General features: G+C 41.3%; 3 protein-coding genes across 7 annotated transcripts in view; 2 read left to right on the forward strand and 1 right to left on the reverse strand.

Moving 5' to 3' along the window:
* The first annotated feature begins 2,982 nt into the window (after window positions 1-2,982).
* mgst3a (microsomal glutathione S-transferase 3a) lies at window positions 2,983-6,072 on the forward strand. Its single transcript, XM_088337069.1, has 6 exons — window positions 2,983-3,127; window positions 3,382-3,505; window positions 3,632-3,708; window positions 3,817-3,874; window positions 5,560-5,632; window positions 5,698-6,072. Exons 2-6 carry the CDS (start codon window positions 3,389-3,391, stop codon window positions 5,838-5,840), a joined length of 468 nt encoding a protein of 155 aa, XP_088193195.1. The 5' UTR covers window positions 2,983-3,127; window positions 3,382-3,388; the 3' UTR covers window positions 5,841-6,072.
* Window positions 5,028-16,598, reverse strand: LOC148374500 (uncharacterized). 5 transcript variants are annotated; one of them, XM_088337066.1, is made up of 7 exons: window positions 16,280-16,598; window positions 14,911-15,035; window positions 14,793-14,874; window positions 14,669-14,731; window positions 14,436-14,602; window positions 10,149-10,279; window positions 5,028-5,286 (listed from the first exon to the last, which is right to left on the reverse strand). In XM_088337066.1, exons 1-7 carry the CDS (start codon window positions 16,341-16,343, stop codon window positions 5,145-5,147), a joined length of 774 nt encoding a protein of 257 aa, XP_088193192.1. In that variant the 5' UTR covers window positions 16,344-16,598; the 3' UTR covers window positions 5,028-5,144. The 5 variants fall into 5 exon arrangements, with proteins under 5 accessions (XP_088193192.1, XP_088193191.1, XP_088193190.1 ...); XM_088337065.1 differs by having other exon boundaries at window positions 14,793-15,032; XM_088337064.1 differs by having other exon boundaries at window positions 14,793-15,035.
* The window catches only part of LOC148374501 (importin-13-like), a 30,325-nt gene continuing 28,359 nt past the window's right edge, over window positions 16,521-18,486 (forward strand). Inside the window, exon 1 of the mRNA XM_088337061.1 lies at window positions 16,521-16,983. Within this exon, the coding sequence (XP_088193187.1) occupies window positions 16,879-16,983 (105 nt within the window). The 5' untranslated portion in view covers window positions 16,521-16,878. The remainder of the gene's footprint in view (window positions 16,984-18,486) is intronic.

Consider the following 18,486-nt stretch of genomic DNA (forward strand, 5'->3'; position numbering starts at 1 on the left):
GGGGGTGGGGGTACCAATGTGCTGCTGCCAAGAGACCCTGTGAGAAAGTAAGGCCATCATAAAATCATAAATTGTGATTCTTACAGTTTGATATATATGCTCTGGCAGGAAGTAAATTGAGTCAGACATGGTTGGTCTTGAGAGCGCTTCAGACAATTTGGCAAATATTCATTGATACAATTGCGTCGTCTAGTGACCAGGTTGGGTAGCAGCGTCGGTGTTCACAAACCTACTTTTAGTGTGAAGAGCAGGAGTCTCGAACACAATCTACTTGTAGGCCACTGTTGATACGATTCGAAATTAAAGAAACCCCGAAACGTATATAAAAACAGTAAGGAATGAATAAATAATTTTCGTGGGCTGTGCTTACATTAAAAAGAACATAATGTAATATTAGACAGCTAGACTATGCTTTATTGTCTAGTGCAACTGAAAACGAGTGCTAAAAAGCACAAGAACACAAACTAGAGAGACTCAAATGGCCAATGAGCACCATTTTGCCTTTTTTTACCTAGCCTTTCACAAAGAAGGACGAAAAATGGATGCATGGAGGAAAAAAGAAGAAAGGAAAAGGAAAAGAAAATGAGGACAAACAAACAAACTAACAAAACTAAGAATTAAAAATGAAAGGAAAAATGGAAAAAAAAAGAAACGTGGAAAAAAACAAAAACAAAAGAAAAAGTAAATAAGGCAGAAAAAAGGCAAAAAAGCAAGGAAAACAGGGGTGCGGGGGTGACAGGAAAAAGGCAGGTTTCTTTCTTATTTGGGGTACCAGTAGCAGCACGGTGGCGAACAATCACGTTAGCCTCCCATAGGTCAGGTTCGTCATTTGTCAAACACATTTAAATTTCTCTTTTAAAACATGGAACTTTTACATCATTGTTCCTCATTTTCAAATCAATATTTGTCATCATGAATGACGTTTTACCACCAGGAGATTCTTAATAATACACACTGCCCCTTCAAACTGTCACTCCGTGGACTGCAGTTGGCCCCCAGTGTTCACACATTTGTCCATCTGTGATACAGCACATCAAATTGCAGTTCCCCTAGAAGGCCTAGATTATCTCATCTCATCTCATTAGCCGTACCGCTTATCCTCAGTAGGGTCGCGGGGGGCTGGAGCCCATCCCAGCAATCATCGGGCAGTGGGCAGGGGACACCCTGAACTGGTTGCCAGCCAATCGCAGGGCACACAGGGACAGACAACTCATTCGCTCATTCACACCTAGGGACAATTTGGACCGGCCAATTCACCTGAAATGCATGTCTATGGAATGTGGGAGGAAACCGGAGTGCCCGGAGGAAACCCACGCAAGCACGGGGAGAACATACAAACTCCGCACAGAAAGTCTGGAGCTGGATTTGAACCCACGACAGGTTCCCATGACATGAACTGTGCCGCACAAGCGCTAACCACTGCGCCGCCGTGCTGCCCCAGGCCTAGATTATGTCGTTTGATTTATGGATGGACAAATTACGACATTTGGTATCGTTTTCTCGACGATTTACTGGTATGGCCTTGTTTTTAAAGGGATAAGATGTACTATGCTGGCCAATATAGACCGCTTTCTTGTGGTATTTTGATATGTAGAAATGATCGCTTGAGGGATATGACCAGGGTAGATAGATAGATTTTTTAAATTGTTTTCGAAGGAACACTTGAGTATTTAAAGAAGGCTGTGGTTGTCAGGAGCAGAGCGGAGACAGGAAGGAGGTTCTGTTCTCACAGTTTTATTGGGAAGAAGGGAAAGGATTGCACCCACAATCCGGAAACGGGTCGAAAGCCAGGAGAGAAGAGTAGACGTGGTCAGGATAAAAAAAACGTGTCGAAGCCAGGAGAACAGACGGGAGCAAAAACAGGTGGGAGTCAGGGTCGAAAAAGCTTGCCTAGAGTACACGGAGGTTCGTAGACCGACTGACAACAGGTGACAGATAGACCTAGGTTTAAATAGTGACAGGGAGCCAATCAGAGCCCGAGGCAGTTGGCGCCAAAGGAGCGGGCACAGGTGCATCACATCGGTAATCATGACAGGGGTTTGTATTTGTTTGTCTTGCAGTAACAAATGAACAACAATTGAAAAACACTTTTTAATACTGATTTTAATGGGTAAACTCCACAAATCAAGTTCTGTTTTCATTTCAAGCATTTCTAAACGGGTTAAAAAAAAGATTATTTTTCCAAATTATTTTTAGGGCATATGTTTACCATTATAGTATTTCAAAGGCGAGGTGCTCCATTGAGATGACCTCAGAAAGTTGAAAGGTAAATAAGTTATCTATTAAGTATGTGTTAACAATCCCCAAATGAGTTCAAGGAGCCCTTATGCTTTATATTCCACAGCGCCTATGTGCTTTTATGTTACTCTTATCAGAGCTGTTCGGGGCGGAACACATTATGTTCAAAGAATGAAAGCTTGAAGGGGCAATGGAGAGTGACGTCATGCTCGTCTATATAGTTTTTTTTTCTTTGTATTTTCAGTATAGCATGAAAATGGTTAATGTGAGAAAAGGTCTGGTTCTGGGAGAGTCCAATTTCAACCCCCCAGAAAAAAAGAATAGTTCATTTGAGCGGTTCTAAAAAATGCACGTACTCACATGTGCATCTTGAATGAGCTGACTGAGGCTGTGATCATGAATTAAAGCCAGGGGATGGTGGCAGAGGGTAACAAAGTTCTTAAATCAGTACAGCTCCTTTAATAGACACAAAATTAAATCAAATAATAGATGAATACTGTAAGTAAATACATACATACACACACACACACACACACACACACACACACACACACACACACACACACACACACACACACACACACACACACATACATACACACACATACACACACACACACACACACACACACACACACATACATACATACATACATACATACATACATACATACATACATACATACATACATACATACATACATACATACATACATACATACATACATACATACATAAAAAAGGGTTAGTGTCCCTTTAAAGAAAACTCCTTAACCTCAAAGGGGGCGTGGTTGCTTGGTTCTGACGCATGCGAAAACGATTCAGTCTAGGTTTATGTTTGTGTTAGTGCTTAACTCCTTTGTAATTTCCTCTCTTTTCACCGTACAAGGTAACGCTTTTTAGTTTATTTTTTTCAATACTCTGTAAAACATGTTTGAAATTTTCCATTGCGTGTACAAGATATAGCGAGGCTGTCCTCGTTTGACCTTTTTTTAAAGGACATTTAACGACACGCCTCGCTTTTGCAGAAATTGTTTGCTAAACAGGGTAGTGAAAAGAATTTCATGCATTGCATTGTGTTTTGAAGGATTTTTCTTTATTGGCCAGGTGCTTTCTCAACTTGCATTTTTTTTACCCCACAAGTGCCAAAATGGTGGTTCTGTCCAAGGAGTATGGCTACGTGGTGTTAACCGGTGTTGCCAGTGTGATCATGGTGGGACATTTGGCATTTCAAGTCGGCAAAGCACGCAAGAAGTACAACATTCGGGTGAGCGTCAAATCCTGACGTCACCAGGCAGAAAATACCACTTTAAATCGGTCGTGGAAACAAGCCTTTTTGGGGGTTCATGCCATCACACACTAAAACACACTCAATGGATGTCATCTTTTCCAGTATCCAAAGATGTACGGCGATGATGACAGTGAAGAGGGCAACATTTTCAACTGCGTGCAGCGTGCACACCAAAACACGTGAGAATGCAACATTTTTACTGGCTATTATGCATACAAATCAGATCAAATGCTTTGCAAATTAGACCTGAGGTTACATGTATTCATTTGTTTGTCTTCTAAAACAAGTCTGGAGCTGTACCCCGCCTTCCTTTTCTGCCTGACTGTCGGCGGCGTGCATTGCCCTGTAAGTAGATCAACGTTAGAGGTAAAATCAAGCCTAAAAGAATTCAGCCCGACCCAACCCAGCCGCGTGGGTATTTAAACCCGACCCAGCCCGAGCCCGACCAATTTAATTGATTTACAGGACCGAGCCTGAAACTAACCCGAAATGTCATAATCATAAGAACTTGATGACTGTCTTTTGTAACAATGCCCAAGTCAAACAAAGCTGTATAAAAATTTACATACTTTGCATTTCTGTCTGCAGAGGCTACTCTAACTGACAAGTTTCCATCTTACGGGAACATTTTAAAACCGGCTGTCATTATGACTGGTTGAAAAGTGGGCCCTAAATCACAGCAGCAATACGCCCTAAATCATTCAGTGCCATAACGCATAACTACATTTTCACTAGCATTGTTCCTATAAAAATATTCTAAAGGCTTTGGCACTGCTGTTCAGTAAGTATCAGGCTTCTGGGAATGATTTCAGTATGATAAATCACCAATAGATGGCAGAAAAGGCGTTTATCAGATCTTTGTCCATACATGCTTACTCTATCCAGCGATTGAGGGTGTTTGGGGGCTGAAATGCTGTGATCACGTCTCCAAAAACGTCAGGCACTGAGTTTATGTATCGTTGGATGCATAGGTTCAGTCTTTTTGTAATGAAATGCTATTTTGTGAGCAAATTTCCCTGTGTTTAGATATTGGAGTTATCACAAATCCCCCAAAGCACTGAAACAATATTTCCCGTAGGCTTTCAAAAATGAGTCACAATGACAAAATTTGGTTGGCACTCGCACTTCCATTTTGAGAGAAAAGTCTGGCATTGAATGAGTTAAGAATCCAGCGTGGCACTCTAAGAGAGAGAGGCAGCAAGACAAAGAAGAGCAATGACTGGTGGATAATAGACAGAGACAGGAATGACTTCATTGCAAGAGTTTAGTACAGTACATGTTTGGATGAGGCGACTTCTGTTTTTTTTCCGGACTACGGTTCCCCGTGGCCAAAGCTACTCAAGGCCTCCAAACTCCTCAGCGTACTCTGATGTTAGCCTAGTATTAGGTTTTAAAATATTAAAATGTATCGTTTACCAAATTGTTCGAATTAGTTATCTGACTCCATTAACCAAACGCAACCTACATTCACCTAACAAAGATGGACAAGAGACAGGAATTTCCATATGGGGGCGGATTTAATTTCTTAAACAATTTAACTAAGTGAACTCCATCGAATTAGTTTCGCTCGAGTCTCTGTGAAGCCTCCTCTCTCGCTTTCTTCTCTCGGCCCACGTTATTCCGCAAGCTTGTGTGCCAACTCCTCCCATGAGCATGCCAGGGAAGCCCCTCCCTGGGCTTCACCACCTCCTCGCCGAAGGGCGTCGTGATGTCTGTCCTTGTGCGTCTTGCTTTCTCCGTCAGCACTCACAGGAATTCTGTTATCAGAAATACATCTGATGCATTTCACAAAGCCTAACCTTCTAATGTACCTTGAAGAAAAACAGTCAGTGAATATCTTGCATTAAACTCAATAGATGTAACTTGTATTCAATCGTATAAAATCCTTCACTAGCAACATCACATTTGGCAGGAGAGAAGTCCTACCCGTGTCGAAATTTGGGTTGGGCTTAAGATCTTACCTCTCACCTCAACTTCACATCATTCCATAAAATTCAACAAAATATTAAGATGTGTGCGTCTGCCCCCAGCGTCTCAGCAGCGGACTTGGAATTCTTTGGATCATCGGCCGAGAAGTTTACGCCCATGGCTATTCCACAGGAGGTGAGATGTTTTATACCTTGGGTGTTTTCCATTTACCCGATTTAAAAAAAGAACAATCCAATCAGATCCCAAGAAACGGATGCGCGGAGCTTTTGGGAACGTGGCACTGCTGGGGATGATCCTGACTACCGCGAGTTTTGGACACCACCTGTTGGGCTGGACGCGACCAAGTTTGGGTTCTTGGTGCGAGGGTAAAAAATGTTGCTGAAAGGCGCTCGGGATGGGCGGGGTTCCGATGGCAACCACAATTTTGCAGCTTCACCTTTAGCCTTGTTGCTTGCTATGCGGGTGTGTTTTATACTGGTGAGCACGAAAATCATGTTTAGTGGCCTGACCGGTTTTCAGTGTCTGTAGTGGCTTTGTTACTGATTAAAAGAGAAGGTACTTGGCACTCCCAAATTTGCATTGCTTTTTGATAAATAAATGCAGCGTACGCTTTCCCTCGTTGTCGTCATTGGCGTGTTTTTCAAGAGTGTATGAGTTTCACCCAGAACACAGTATATGGCATAAAACGAATGCATTCACTTTTACACTTTTAATCGCCAACCGGGTTCCCGAAGATCCTTGAAAATTCTTAAAAGGATTGAATTCAGGCTTTTAAAAACAAGGCCTTAATTGGCATTTAAATGTCTTGAAACCAATTTTTGAAAGATTTCAAAATGTAAACGCAAAGATTTAGTCAGATTTATCCACATCCAGGGAGTACAAAGTTTTGTTTTCCGAGCATTTGTTTTTATGATGCTACACTCAAAAATGGTCATGAATATAGCAGCGTTGTGTTTTTTACACTGAAGCAAAAAAGTCTTTTTTTTCAGGCCGCATCATAAGTATGCTTCAAGAATGTAGCAGAAGTTTTTTGGGATTAGTAGTTATCTGCCAGTTTTGACTGAGGATCCATGAAGTACTACAAACATCCTTTTTTAGTTTTGTTTCAATTATGTTTTTTTTTTCATGCTGATTCTATTTTACCTTTTATTTTAAAAGGCATTGAAAAAAGTCCCAAAAAGTCTTGAATTTAACTTGCATTAAGCTGTAGGTACCCTGGGTCAAAATCCACGTTTCATGTCTTGACTGGTGACTTGATGACCTGCAGTGTGGTCAACCACTTCTATTGTGTCGAAGCTTTTTAACTGCGCTGTTGTAATTTTGTAGTCAGTTGTATAAATAAAAATAATTCGCATATCCTCTTAATTTACAACTGTTCAAACCATTCTTTAAAGGGACAGTATGTGTTATTTGACCACTCAATCTTGGTATATGGTGAAGTGGAACCAAGAACACATGTATAAAAGCACAAGGAAGAATACAAACTACACAGACTCGTAGTGACCAAAATGCTCAATTTGACTTTTTATTTTCATGCCCAGTCTTTTTAAAGGTTTTGGGTACCCGTAGCAGCAAGATGGTAGGCAGTTATGTCTTCTCACTTCAGGTGAGGTTCATGTTATGTACAATAAATGAAAGATTCTTGCGTTACGAGTTATTTTATAAGATTTATGTTAGTAAAAGTTTTTTTTTTAATTATTCAAATAAATATTGTTTTCTTTAATGAATTAAGTGTTTTTTTACCATCAGGAGGCTCTGAATGGTACACACTGTCCCTTTTAACATGAGAAAACAGTCTGCCAAAATGGACAAAATTGATTAAAGGATCCTGCATTGATTAACAGCTATTCAGAAATATGTCAAAGAAAATTTGTTAAGTAATTTTCTGCCAGTTTGTATCTCAAGATGAATTTAAATTTAAATCTTTATGTTTTTAGTGACTAGAAGTGTGCACTGGTCCAACCAGAAGAGGGCAGAAGAGTCCTTTTACGGGAGCAGACCGCAGAAACGGGACATTTAAGAAATTGATGACAAATATCCAAATAAGGGCGTGTGGACAAAGTTTTTAGTTATTACTTCTACATACAAAAGAAAACCCAAAAGTAACAAAATAATTTTCTTACTTTACCACCTTTCAAACAGTTTCAAATTGTTAAAAAAGTCTTACATCCCAGCTATCTTTGGGCTCGGATGGGGACACCCTGACCTGGTTGCCAGCCAATCACAGGGCACACAGAGACGGACAACTCACTGGCTCATTCACACCAATACGGACCGGTCAATTAGCCTGACATGGATTGTCGGAGGAAACCGGAATTCCCGGAGGAAACCTACGCAGGGGAGAACATGCAAACTCCACACGGTAGCTGGACTTGAACCCTGAATCTCTGCACCGTGGAGCTGCACACTAACTTTTAACAAGAGGTCGCTGGTTTGATTCCCAGGTCCTCCGTGTTATATGTCGAAGTGTCCTTGGGCAAGACACTCAATCCTTAATGCCCCTGGGACAGTGTGTAATATCTAGTGCCTCCTGGGGGTACAAAAACGTCATTCAGTAAAAACAAAAAAGCATTGATTTCAATAACAGGCAGAAATACACAAACTATCATACCAATGTTCATTTGTATGAATATTCATAGGTCGAGAAATGTATTTCTTTTACATAGCGGAATCCATACCTAGTAGTAACCGCCATGTTTGTCTGGCATCTTGCTGCAACACTGTGCTAATTTGGCACTGGGTTTCCCTATTTGACAATACAGTGCCATCTAGTGGTCAAATATTACACAATCCACCTTTAAAACTGTTTTTTTTCTTGCAAAAAGTAATAAGAAAAAAAATCCATGAAATGAGCATTCGTCAGATAATTTTAGCCATTTTGTTTTGCTAAAATAAAAGTGTACACAGATATCAAAGATACCTAAAATGAGTAAAACTATTTGTCATCGTCTATATTGGCCATTTTTGCTCATTAATGGATTACTTTTTCTTATTTAACTGAAAATAATGTAAACCTATTTGGTAATTTTACCAGAAAACAAAACAAAATGGTAAAATAAGAAAATGAATACTGTATATAAAATGAGTAAAGATACCTGCCATTGAACAATATATATTTAAACTCATCATATCAAAGATCAACTTAAAAGTCATGTCTATTAATGACAAGAAGTCTCAAAGGTCAGTACAGAGTACAGAATAGCATTACACCATCCCCTGATCTCAGACTAAGCACTGTTAAGGAGGATTGTTTGTTGAATCCCTTATCCACTAGGGTCATGGGGGCACCATTTCCCTTGGGCAAGTACAGCCTGGTGGCGCTCATCCCTCTCCACGCTAACATATGTTTCCACCCAGTCCAAGAACCGGGGACTTTTCGCGTGTTAGGCGAAGGTGCTAACCAAAAACGAGAATACTTGTCAGAAAAGTCAAACACCTAACACCTTTGCACATCCATGAAAACGGTTGAGAAACACAACACCCAAATACGACAAAACATTTCACTTAAAAGGGACAGTGTGTTATATTTAGTGCCTCCTAGTGGTCCAAAATGTTTTCAGTAAATATATGTATATATATTTTGAATACTAGGCAAAAATACATGAACGATCATACCACTGTTATTTTTTATACAAAATCCTAGGTTGAGAAATTTGTATTCCTCTTACTTAGTCGATTCATTACCTGGAAGTCGCCACCTTGTTTGTCTGGGAACTTTCTCCTTCGCTGTGCTCTTGGCACTGGTTTTTGTTCGCATTACACAATACAGTGCCATCTAGTGGTCATATATTACACACTGGGGCTTTAAATATTAGGTTAACTGTCACCAGATTGAAATGGCCAGGTTCAAGCACTATGGCCTAAAATAATCTTTCAACTAGCACATCATTTTTCTGTAACTATGCATTCAAATGTGCTTTCTATCCACAATGTTAGAGTTTGAGAGTAAATGTCTCATTTTGTTTGTTTGTGTCAAGGGACCACTTGAGGTCTAATATATTTGTACCCATATTTTCACAAGGTAGGAGTTATTTTGTCCACTCGTTTCTTTTTACACCAATCTAAAGACTGTTTGCGAGTCACAATTTTGGATGACAAAGTTTATTATCAGAATTTTCCACAAGAACTCTAGTTTTAATTATACCAATAATTGGTTTTCTTTCTCAAAGGCAGGTTTAAACATTTGGTCAGTTGTAGTATGTGATCATAAATAATTTTTCTTACTTTGCGATGATAAAAACCTGAACTGACCTGAGTAAACCTCATGCATCGGTGAGTCATAGCATAGAACTGCTTTTTAATCACGCTTTACCTTCTAATCATTTAATTAGAGTTGCACAAATATTGTAAAGCGTGTCAGACTGGTAATGAATATTCATCCGAGGCAACAGCAGCCAAATGATTTGAGTCGCATTGAAAAAAATTGCAGGAAAAGGCTAATTGATGTGTTTGATTTTTTTTAGTATATGCGATAGTCTGAAATCCGATACCTCGGCAATACATGAGGAAAAAGGATCATCTAAGCCAACCCGTTTTTTTTCTTTTGCATTTACCTGCAAGTTGTGTTTCATTGTTCATTTGTTTATAAAGGGACTGTTTCATTCTATTTTTGGTGGAAAAAAACTCAAAATATACACATAAATATTTTCAAGAACGGATACAAACTAAATTTAAAGTAATAAGGTAATACCTTGGCAGCACGGCAGCACAGTTGTTAGCGCTTGTGTGGCACAGTTCTGAGGTCATGAGACCGAACCTCCTGTGTGGAGTTTGCATGTTCTCCCTGTGCTTCCGTGGGTTTCCTCCAGGCACTCCGGTTTCCTCCCATATTCCAAAAAAACATGCATGTTAGGTTAATTGGCCAGTTCGAATTGTCCCTAGGTGTGAATGAGCGAGCAAATTGTCTGTCCATGGTGGCAACCAATTCTGGGTTTCCCCTGCCCACTGCCTGAGGATGGCTGGGATGGGCTCCAGCACCGTCGCGACCCTACGAGGATAAGTGGTGCAGATAATGGATGGTTGTATGGAAAGTAATACCTCCCTTTTAAGCACTAAATGAGATATGTTTTTTAAAAAAGCTTAAAATGCAATGGGGCTACTTCAGTAATGTTTTATTGCATGGAATTTAACATCCATCTATCCATGCGTTATCTGCACTGCTTATCCTCAGTAGGGTCGCGAGGGTGCTGGAGCCCATCCCAGCTATCTTCGGACAGTGAGCAGGGGACACCCTGAACTATTAAATAACGGTGTTAATTAAAAGCAAATACAGTAAGACCTCGGTTATCGCGGTTAATGGGGACCAAAACCACCCGCGATAAGTGGTACGGGAGTCGGATTTGGGCACAACACCGGCGTGCGGTTTTGGTGCGGCTTCCGCTTCACTGCCCCCTAACCCCACAGGTCCCCCCTACCCCTTTCCCCCGCAGCCGCCCGTCCGTCGGCTGGAGCCATCGAAGGCCGTGTAGAGCCATCGCGGCCTGAGCGGGAGACGTGACGTTGGTGACTTTTTCATCCGCGTTAACAAACGCATTTTGTAGAATACGATCGCGCTTTATTGTTTAAATAAACGCGTTATATAGACTACGATCGCCCAATTATTTCACTTAGCTCGCTTTATGGTTTCAATAAGCGTATTATATAGAATACGATCGCTTTTGTCGGAAGAGCAGCAGAATGCGCGTTCACGCGAGGGGGGGAGGATTCTGTACGGGAGTCGGATTTGGGCACAACACCGGGAAACGAGAACGGGTCCGGACCAGTGTGTGAAGTGCCTCCATTTTAAAGACTAGGGTCGTCGGCCGAGGGGGATTCCCGCAAAAAGTGAAAATCTGCAAAGTAGCGACGCCCCTTCCCCCCCCAAAAAAGTAAAAATTTTTTTTTTTTTATTACCATTACAGACCGCGAAGCTCTGAATCCGCGAACGTCGAACCGCTAAGTAGCGAGGTCCCACTGTATAGATAAAATATAGCCAACTACTTATATGTTGGCCATAAGACAAAATGAAAAATGGCATTTTTTTGAGGGTACACAAAGGTACACAGGCTAAGAAATCCAGGTGAGTGCAATCGCATTGCTTTAAAAAGCGACTTTTATTTTTAAAAAAATGAACAATGTGATTGACCGTTTCCTCAAACTTTCTCTGGTTGATAAATGGTCGTCATATCATATAGCTACAGTATGTGGTTTGGAGTGGTGTGTCTTTGTTTGACGAGAAGCGGCTCTTTTTTTTTTTTCCTTACGCTTATCTCAGCATCGTCTTGCGGGCTGAAATAAAATAGTTGGCATGCCTGATCGGACCTGCGGGCCGTGATTTGCCGACCCTTGATCAGGGGGAAGTACAGCAAAATGTCCAGAAGTTTTTTTCTCTTATCATCAATGAAAATTGAATTCGGTTGCCATCAGTGAGGACGTGTGGAAAGGGGCGTGTCCACCATCAAGTCTTCCTGGAGGAATGGGCCAAAACAACAATTATGTTTTTATACACATAGGCTATTAAATTGAATGTCACAGGATCATAACATTTCACACATGGAGCATACAATTAATCATGGCGAAAGCAGTTTGTGTAGCCAATCAGATTTCAAGTTGGCATCTGAACGTTGATTGAAAAACTGATCCGATGATGTCTGCTTTTGACAATCTGTCTGAAATGTGCGACGCAGATGTCATCATAATAAGAATAGCCCGCGTGGTCAAAACCCTTTCCAAGTGATTCCTTTCCACCAATTCTAGGACTTCATGGGATTTTGCTGAAATGCCTTAATTTTAATTTGGGCTGTGTCTTACTCCCGCCATCTTGCCGGAACCCCTCTTCCTCCTCGTCTTTGAACTCTGAACTGTAACGATGGCACAAAGGGCATGCTCACATAATGCATGCGCAATGGGTTGCCAGGCAGATTTTAAGTATTAGCCAATTTGTTTATGTCCGGTAAACACTGGAGGCGGCTAATAGCAGCGCTTACTGTACTGTATTTTTGACGGTGTATCCTGAGACGCCTTTATACTGGACTGTCTCAGAAAATTAGAATATTGTGATAAAGTTCTTTATTTTCTGTAATGCAATTAAAAAAACAAAAATGTCATACATTCTGGATTCATTACACATCAACTGAACTATTTCAAGCCTTTTATTATTTGAATACTGCTGAATTTGGCTTACAGCTTAAGAAAACTCAGAAATCCTATCTCAAAATATTAGAATATCATGAAAAAGTATACAAGTAGGCTATTCAACTAATCACCTGAATCATCTAATTAACTCGAAACACCTTGCGAGGGTTTCCTGAGCCTTAAAAACACTCAGCTTGGTTCAGTAAACTAAATCACAAGTATGGGGAAGACTGCTGATCTGTCTGCTGTCCAGAGGACCATCATTGATACCCTCCATCAGGAGGGTAAGACACAAAAAGAAATTTCTCAAAGAGCAGGCTGTTCACAGAGTGCAGTTTCAAAGCATATCCACAAAAAGTCTGTTGGAAGGGAAAAATGTGGCCGGAAATGCTGCACAACCAAGAGAGATGACCGCAGCCTTAACAAAATTGTGAAGAAGAGCCGCTTCCAGAATTTGGGGGAGCTTCAAAGACAGTGGGCTGAAGCTGGAGTCCAGGTATCAAAAGCCACAGTTCACAGACGTGTCCGGGAAATGGGCTACAATAGCCGTATTCCCATGGTCAAGCCACTTCTGAACTCAAGACAACGGAAGAAGCGTCTGACTTGGGCTATGGAGAAAAAGCACTGGACAGTTGCAGAGTGGTCCAAAGTCCTCTTTTCAGACGAAAGCAAGTTTTGCATTTCATTTGGAAGTCAAGGCGCCAGAGTCTGGAGAAAGGCTGGAGAGGAGCAAAATCCAAGTTGCTTGAAATTCAGTGTGAAGTTCCCACAGTCAGCAATGGTTTGGGGAGCCATGTCAGCTGCTGGTGTTGGTCCACTGTGTTTCATCAAGTCCAGAGTAAATGCAACTGTGTACCAAGAGATTTTAGAGCACTACATGCTTCCATCTGCTGAAAAGCTCTATGGAGATGAGGATTTCATTTTCCAGCATGATCTGGCACCTGCCCACAGTGCCAAAACCACCAGTAACTGGTGCACTGACCATGGCATCACTGTCCTTGATTGGCCTGCTAATTCCCCTGACCTGAACCCCATCGAGAATTTGTGGGGTATAGTTAAGAAGAAAATGAAAGACACCAGACCTACAAATGCAAATGAGCTGAAGGCCGCTATCGAAGCATCCTGGGCATCAATAACACCTCAGCAATGCCACAGGCTGATTGCCTCCATGCCACGCCGGATTGATGCAGTAATCCGTGCAAAAGGATTCCCAACCAAGTACTGAGTGCATCAATGGACATTTTCAAATGTTTGATTTAGTTTTGCTGTTATAAAATTATTTTTTTACTTGGTCTGAGGAAGTATTCTAATATTTTGAGATAGGATTTTTGAGTTTTTTTCAGCTGTAAGCCAAAATCAGCAATATTCAAATAATAAAAGGCTTGAAATAGTTCAGTTGATGTGTAATGAATCCAGAATGTATGACATTTTTGTTTTTTTAATTGCATTACAGAAAATAAAGAACTTTATCACAATATTCTAATTTTCTGAGACAGTCCAGTAACAAGAGGCAATGTTTTCCCGTTCAGGTACTTTGTAACCTGAAACTTTCATATGTAGAGCCATTCGTAAGTAGAGGTGCTACTGGGGATTCCACTTCCAAGAGCCGGCTCATAAGAGCGGGTGCGTTTGCGAATGACACATCACTAACTCTGTATGGAGCTGAGGCGTAGTTGTAAATCTACGGCACGGTTTACAGTGAGGCACTGGTTTCTTATTTAAAATCTTGCAGTCATTTTACCCAGTCCCCAAAGTTCAACTTTCAACAAATTTTCCCTTCCAAATATTGATTTCATTTTATTCCGGCCAAGCATTTTATTTATTTATTTATTTTTTCAATATATTCAAGCTCAGCTTTTCTTACAATGGGTAGATCCTGGAGCCGGTGAAACTCGGGTTGTCCGTTTTGCTCACGGAAGCGTAGAAAAAGGACGGTGAAGACGACTGCGGTGACGATGATGAAGACCGAAAGAAGCCCGGCGATGAAGGGATCAAAAGCAGCGTAAAAACTCTGGTCCTGCCTTTTCAGCTCTACAAAACACTTGGATTAGTCAAGTATTATTTGGACATTATGTACACACTTGAAGATCAGCATACCTCCTTTGCTAACGTTTATTGTGGAGATGACGTCCTGCTTCTCCTGCCTGGCAGGGTCCTGTCCTGGGGCCCGTTAAAAATAGTTATTTTCTTGCAATCGTTTATGAATGTTGGTCTTATTTACCTGATTGGCTTCCTGGGTGAGCAGTCGCCAAAGCAGGACTTGTCGCATGTTCAAATGTCTTGCGTGTGGGACGTGTGTCCACCAGAGGAAATTTTGTCGTCAACAATTCGTTTTTGGTCTTTTGGGTGGTTCCTCTAACTTCTGCAGGGTTTTGTGTTTGATGGGGGGCGTCCCAAGGGTGATCTTTCACCTGGCCGGGTAGCTCGGAGGTGCCAGCAGGAAGCCTGGCAACACTTGGACCTGCTGAAAAAAATAAAAGATGGATGGTGAGTTCAGGCTCCACAGGGGTTAGGAACCTGAGTCATTGAGACATAAGCAGTGCTACCAAGTACCAAAAATCTTATGTTGTGTACTACACCAGTTTTTTTTTTTTTTTACAAATTACGAAATCTGTAAATTCTATGAAAACTAAGAAAATTGAGAAAAATATCAAGCAATGCGCATTTTTGTATCGACAATGCTGAGTGTTCTTGGTCATTTATTGTGCATTTGTGCTGTCAGCTGTTCATTTTCAGCAGGCGTTACAGTTCCCTTTAAACAAGGACAAACAGGCTCAGAGTCAGCTTTCTCCCCAGCGCCATGACCACCCTAAACAAGTGAGCAAAACTGAAAATATAAATCTTGCAACTTATTTGGGTAATCTTGCTGCTGTTCAATGCCATTGCACTGTTTTTATTGCACTATTGCCATTAAAATTCACTATTCCTTTTCATTTGTTAATATTTAACTATTATTATAATTCAGGCCACTCTCTAAGCACCTTGTTTTATATTTTTATCTTTAAAGTATATTTATTACACGTTTACTCCGTAGTCCAATCATTAACAAGGGGAACTGATGGGCTGAGGTTGTCTAGTCATGTTTATTTGTATAGCCCTTAATCACAAAGAGTCTCGAATGGCTACACAGACCAAGTCAAGTCAAGTCAAGTCACATTTATTTATATAGCCCTTAATATAAAAAAATGTCTCAAAGGACTGCACAGGATTACAATTACACCATTACCCGATCTTAGACTAACATGTGGGCAAGGAAAAACTCAAAACCTCAGTGTGAGGAAGAAAGAAACCTTGAGAAGGGGCCTCACAAGTGGTAATCCCACCACATATCATTACAAACTAAAGACTATTATTACACCATCCCCTGATCTTAAACCTACATGAGAGCAAAGACAAACTCAAAAACCTCAACATAGGAAAATGAAGAAACCTTGAGAAGGGAGGTAATCCCCCATCCAGGATGACCAGGCGGTAACGAATGTTGTAACAACAAATAATACCCAGATATTGTCAACAGGAATTATCTGAATACGATTTAAAGACATTCTTTTTCAAGCATTTGATTCATTTAACGTATTACTGCAAATGCAACATCTTTTTTTTTTGCTGCGTAATTGTCAACAGCTCGAGTAAAATAGCTGGTAAAATAATCCATGGCGCATTATCATAAGCATCACGCAATCGATCTTCACTCGCAAGTATTCTCACCTCTTGCCTTGGATGGACCAGTGAGGAAAAGCAAGCACAACCCTAGAAGAAAAGCCGCTTTCATCGCTTTACCTTGCAGAAAGCAACTTCAAAATGCAGCAGGTCAGGTCGCCTTTTCCTCCGCGCTTGTGTCGATCGTTACGTGATACGCGAGGCGACATCATCCAGGCTAAAAATATCCCCGGGGGGAGTGGGCCAGAGGGGCGCCTGCTTAGGTGGGCTCTTGTGTGGGCACCGCAATGAAGTCACAAAACACATTCACTTTTGACTCACACGTATCGTAGCGCACCGTGGAATTTGAAGGTTTTCCACGCGCAGCCAATCGGGAAAGAATGCGTCCGTGGTGCGTTTGCGGTGCACCTGTCGTGTTCGACGCAATTGAAATCTCCGCAGGTTTTTATTTTCTCAGCAAGTGATTTTTTTTTCTTATTTTTCGTTACACCGACATATTGCTTCTCATTGAACTTGGACACCACGAAAAGGTCATTGTGGTCGCGGGTCAGCGACGACAGCTGACGGGCGCAGTTGAGTGTCCCCTGGATGCTTGCTTTTGCACACTGAAGAGGACTGCGTGCACTTTTTGGGGTTCTCTTAACAGAATGGACATCCAGCGTCAACAAGGGGAGACCTTCGTGCTGCAGCCCACTGAAAGTGCAAGTAACGCTAGCGACTTGGAGGAGTTGACGGTGGAGAATGTGGAGGCGGTGAGAGGCTTGTCATTGTTTGTATCTGGTATAACTTGCAGAAAACAAACAATATCATTGCCTCACGTTTTTATATCTCTTTATAGTCCCTAAATATCCAAAATACAGAGGCTCCCGTTCCAAAATCGTGCTCGTAGTTTGAATTGCTCGTGGAATGAGCAAATTTTCCCTATATGAAATAATTAAAAACTAAGTGTTCCGTTCCCATCCTCCCAAAGGCATCCAAGTAAACCCCAAATAGCTATAAAAACATATTTTATGATGACTAATTATAGAAAAATTAAAAGATACAGTAATAAGATATAGAAAATAATATTAACAGACCAAAACATGAGTTCATTATGAGCACTTACCATGGAGGCAGTGCATGCGGTGCGGAGGAACCAAAATGGGGGGATTTGCAAGGAAGAGTGAAGGAAATCATGCTTGTCAATTTTTTGCAGTATCTTAGATGATAATTTCAAATTGTGTACACGTGTAACAATTTTATCAGGGTAAAAAGACAAAAAAAGAAGAAGAATTTACTATGTTGTCGTTCTTGTATGCGTGCGAAAATGTCGATACGTCTGACCCGCACAGTAAAACTGTAGCGGGCCGATGTAGCCGCAGCCGAACAGGGCGTCGCCATTTTAGACCCAACTGCTGTGTTGGGAGTCATTAGGTGACCCCCCCAATTCCAACCCTTAATGCCAAGCGCCCAGCAGGGAGGCAATGATTACCAATGTTGTAAGTCTAAGGTATGACTCAGCCGAGGCTTGAACCAGCGCCCTACCCACAAGGCCACCGAGCCCATTTTGGCTCTAATCTGGATTGTCAAAGTCACTGGTAGCAGATGACAAAATCAACATAGTTTGATAGGGTCTGGTGGGCCTCCTTCCACCAAGGGGCGCCAAGTGGCTTTTAAACTGGGTACAGGTGTGTCCAATAACCACACACATGTCCCTTATTATACCTACCCTTTTGAAATTTTTGATAACAAACATTGTCCGGTATTTTTCATTCCACTGCCAGATCAGTTTTTGTTTTTTTTGTTTTTTTGTTTGGACAATTTGTTAGTGGTTGAAAGTCCACTTTTTAGGTTGTTACTTTGTTCTTTGGGTTTTTTATTTCTGGTTTTGGTCTTTGTTTCTGGTTTGGACAGGTTTTGCTTTGTTTGTACATTTTCTTGTTTTGTATAACCTTGTTCTTTTGTCACTTTGTACCTCCCTTTTGTTATTAATTACCATGCCACTTAATGAGCCCCCCTGCCTCCAGTTCCTGCTTCCCCCACATGGGTCTATAACCCCGAAACCATAAGAAATTGTTGTAGTATTGTACATAGTGTCACGAGGCGTGGTGGCGTGGAAGGTGACCGGACCAGAACGGAGGCAGGAGGCATGAAGGGAGAACTCAAATGCGTTGACGATCCATAAGTTTTATCTAATAAAATAAAAGTCGCCCAATACTCCGGGGCAAAACAGAACAATACAGAGTTCCTCCGGCACGAACTCAACAGGACAAGGC

The sequence above is a fragment of the Urocampus carinirostris genome, chromosome 1 (assembly GCF_059441175.1).
Source record: "Urocampus carinirostris isolate Australia breed hairy pipefish chromosome 1, RoL_Ucar_1.0, whole genome shotgun sequence".
Classification (NCBI taxonomy): domain Eukaryota; kingdom Metazoa; phylum Chordata; class Actinopteri; order Syngnathiformes; family Syngnathidae; genus Urocampus; species Urocampus carinirostris.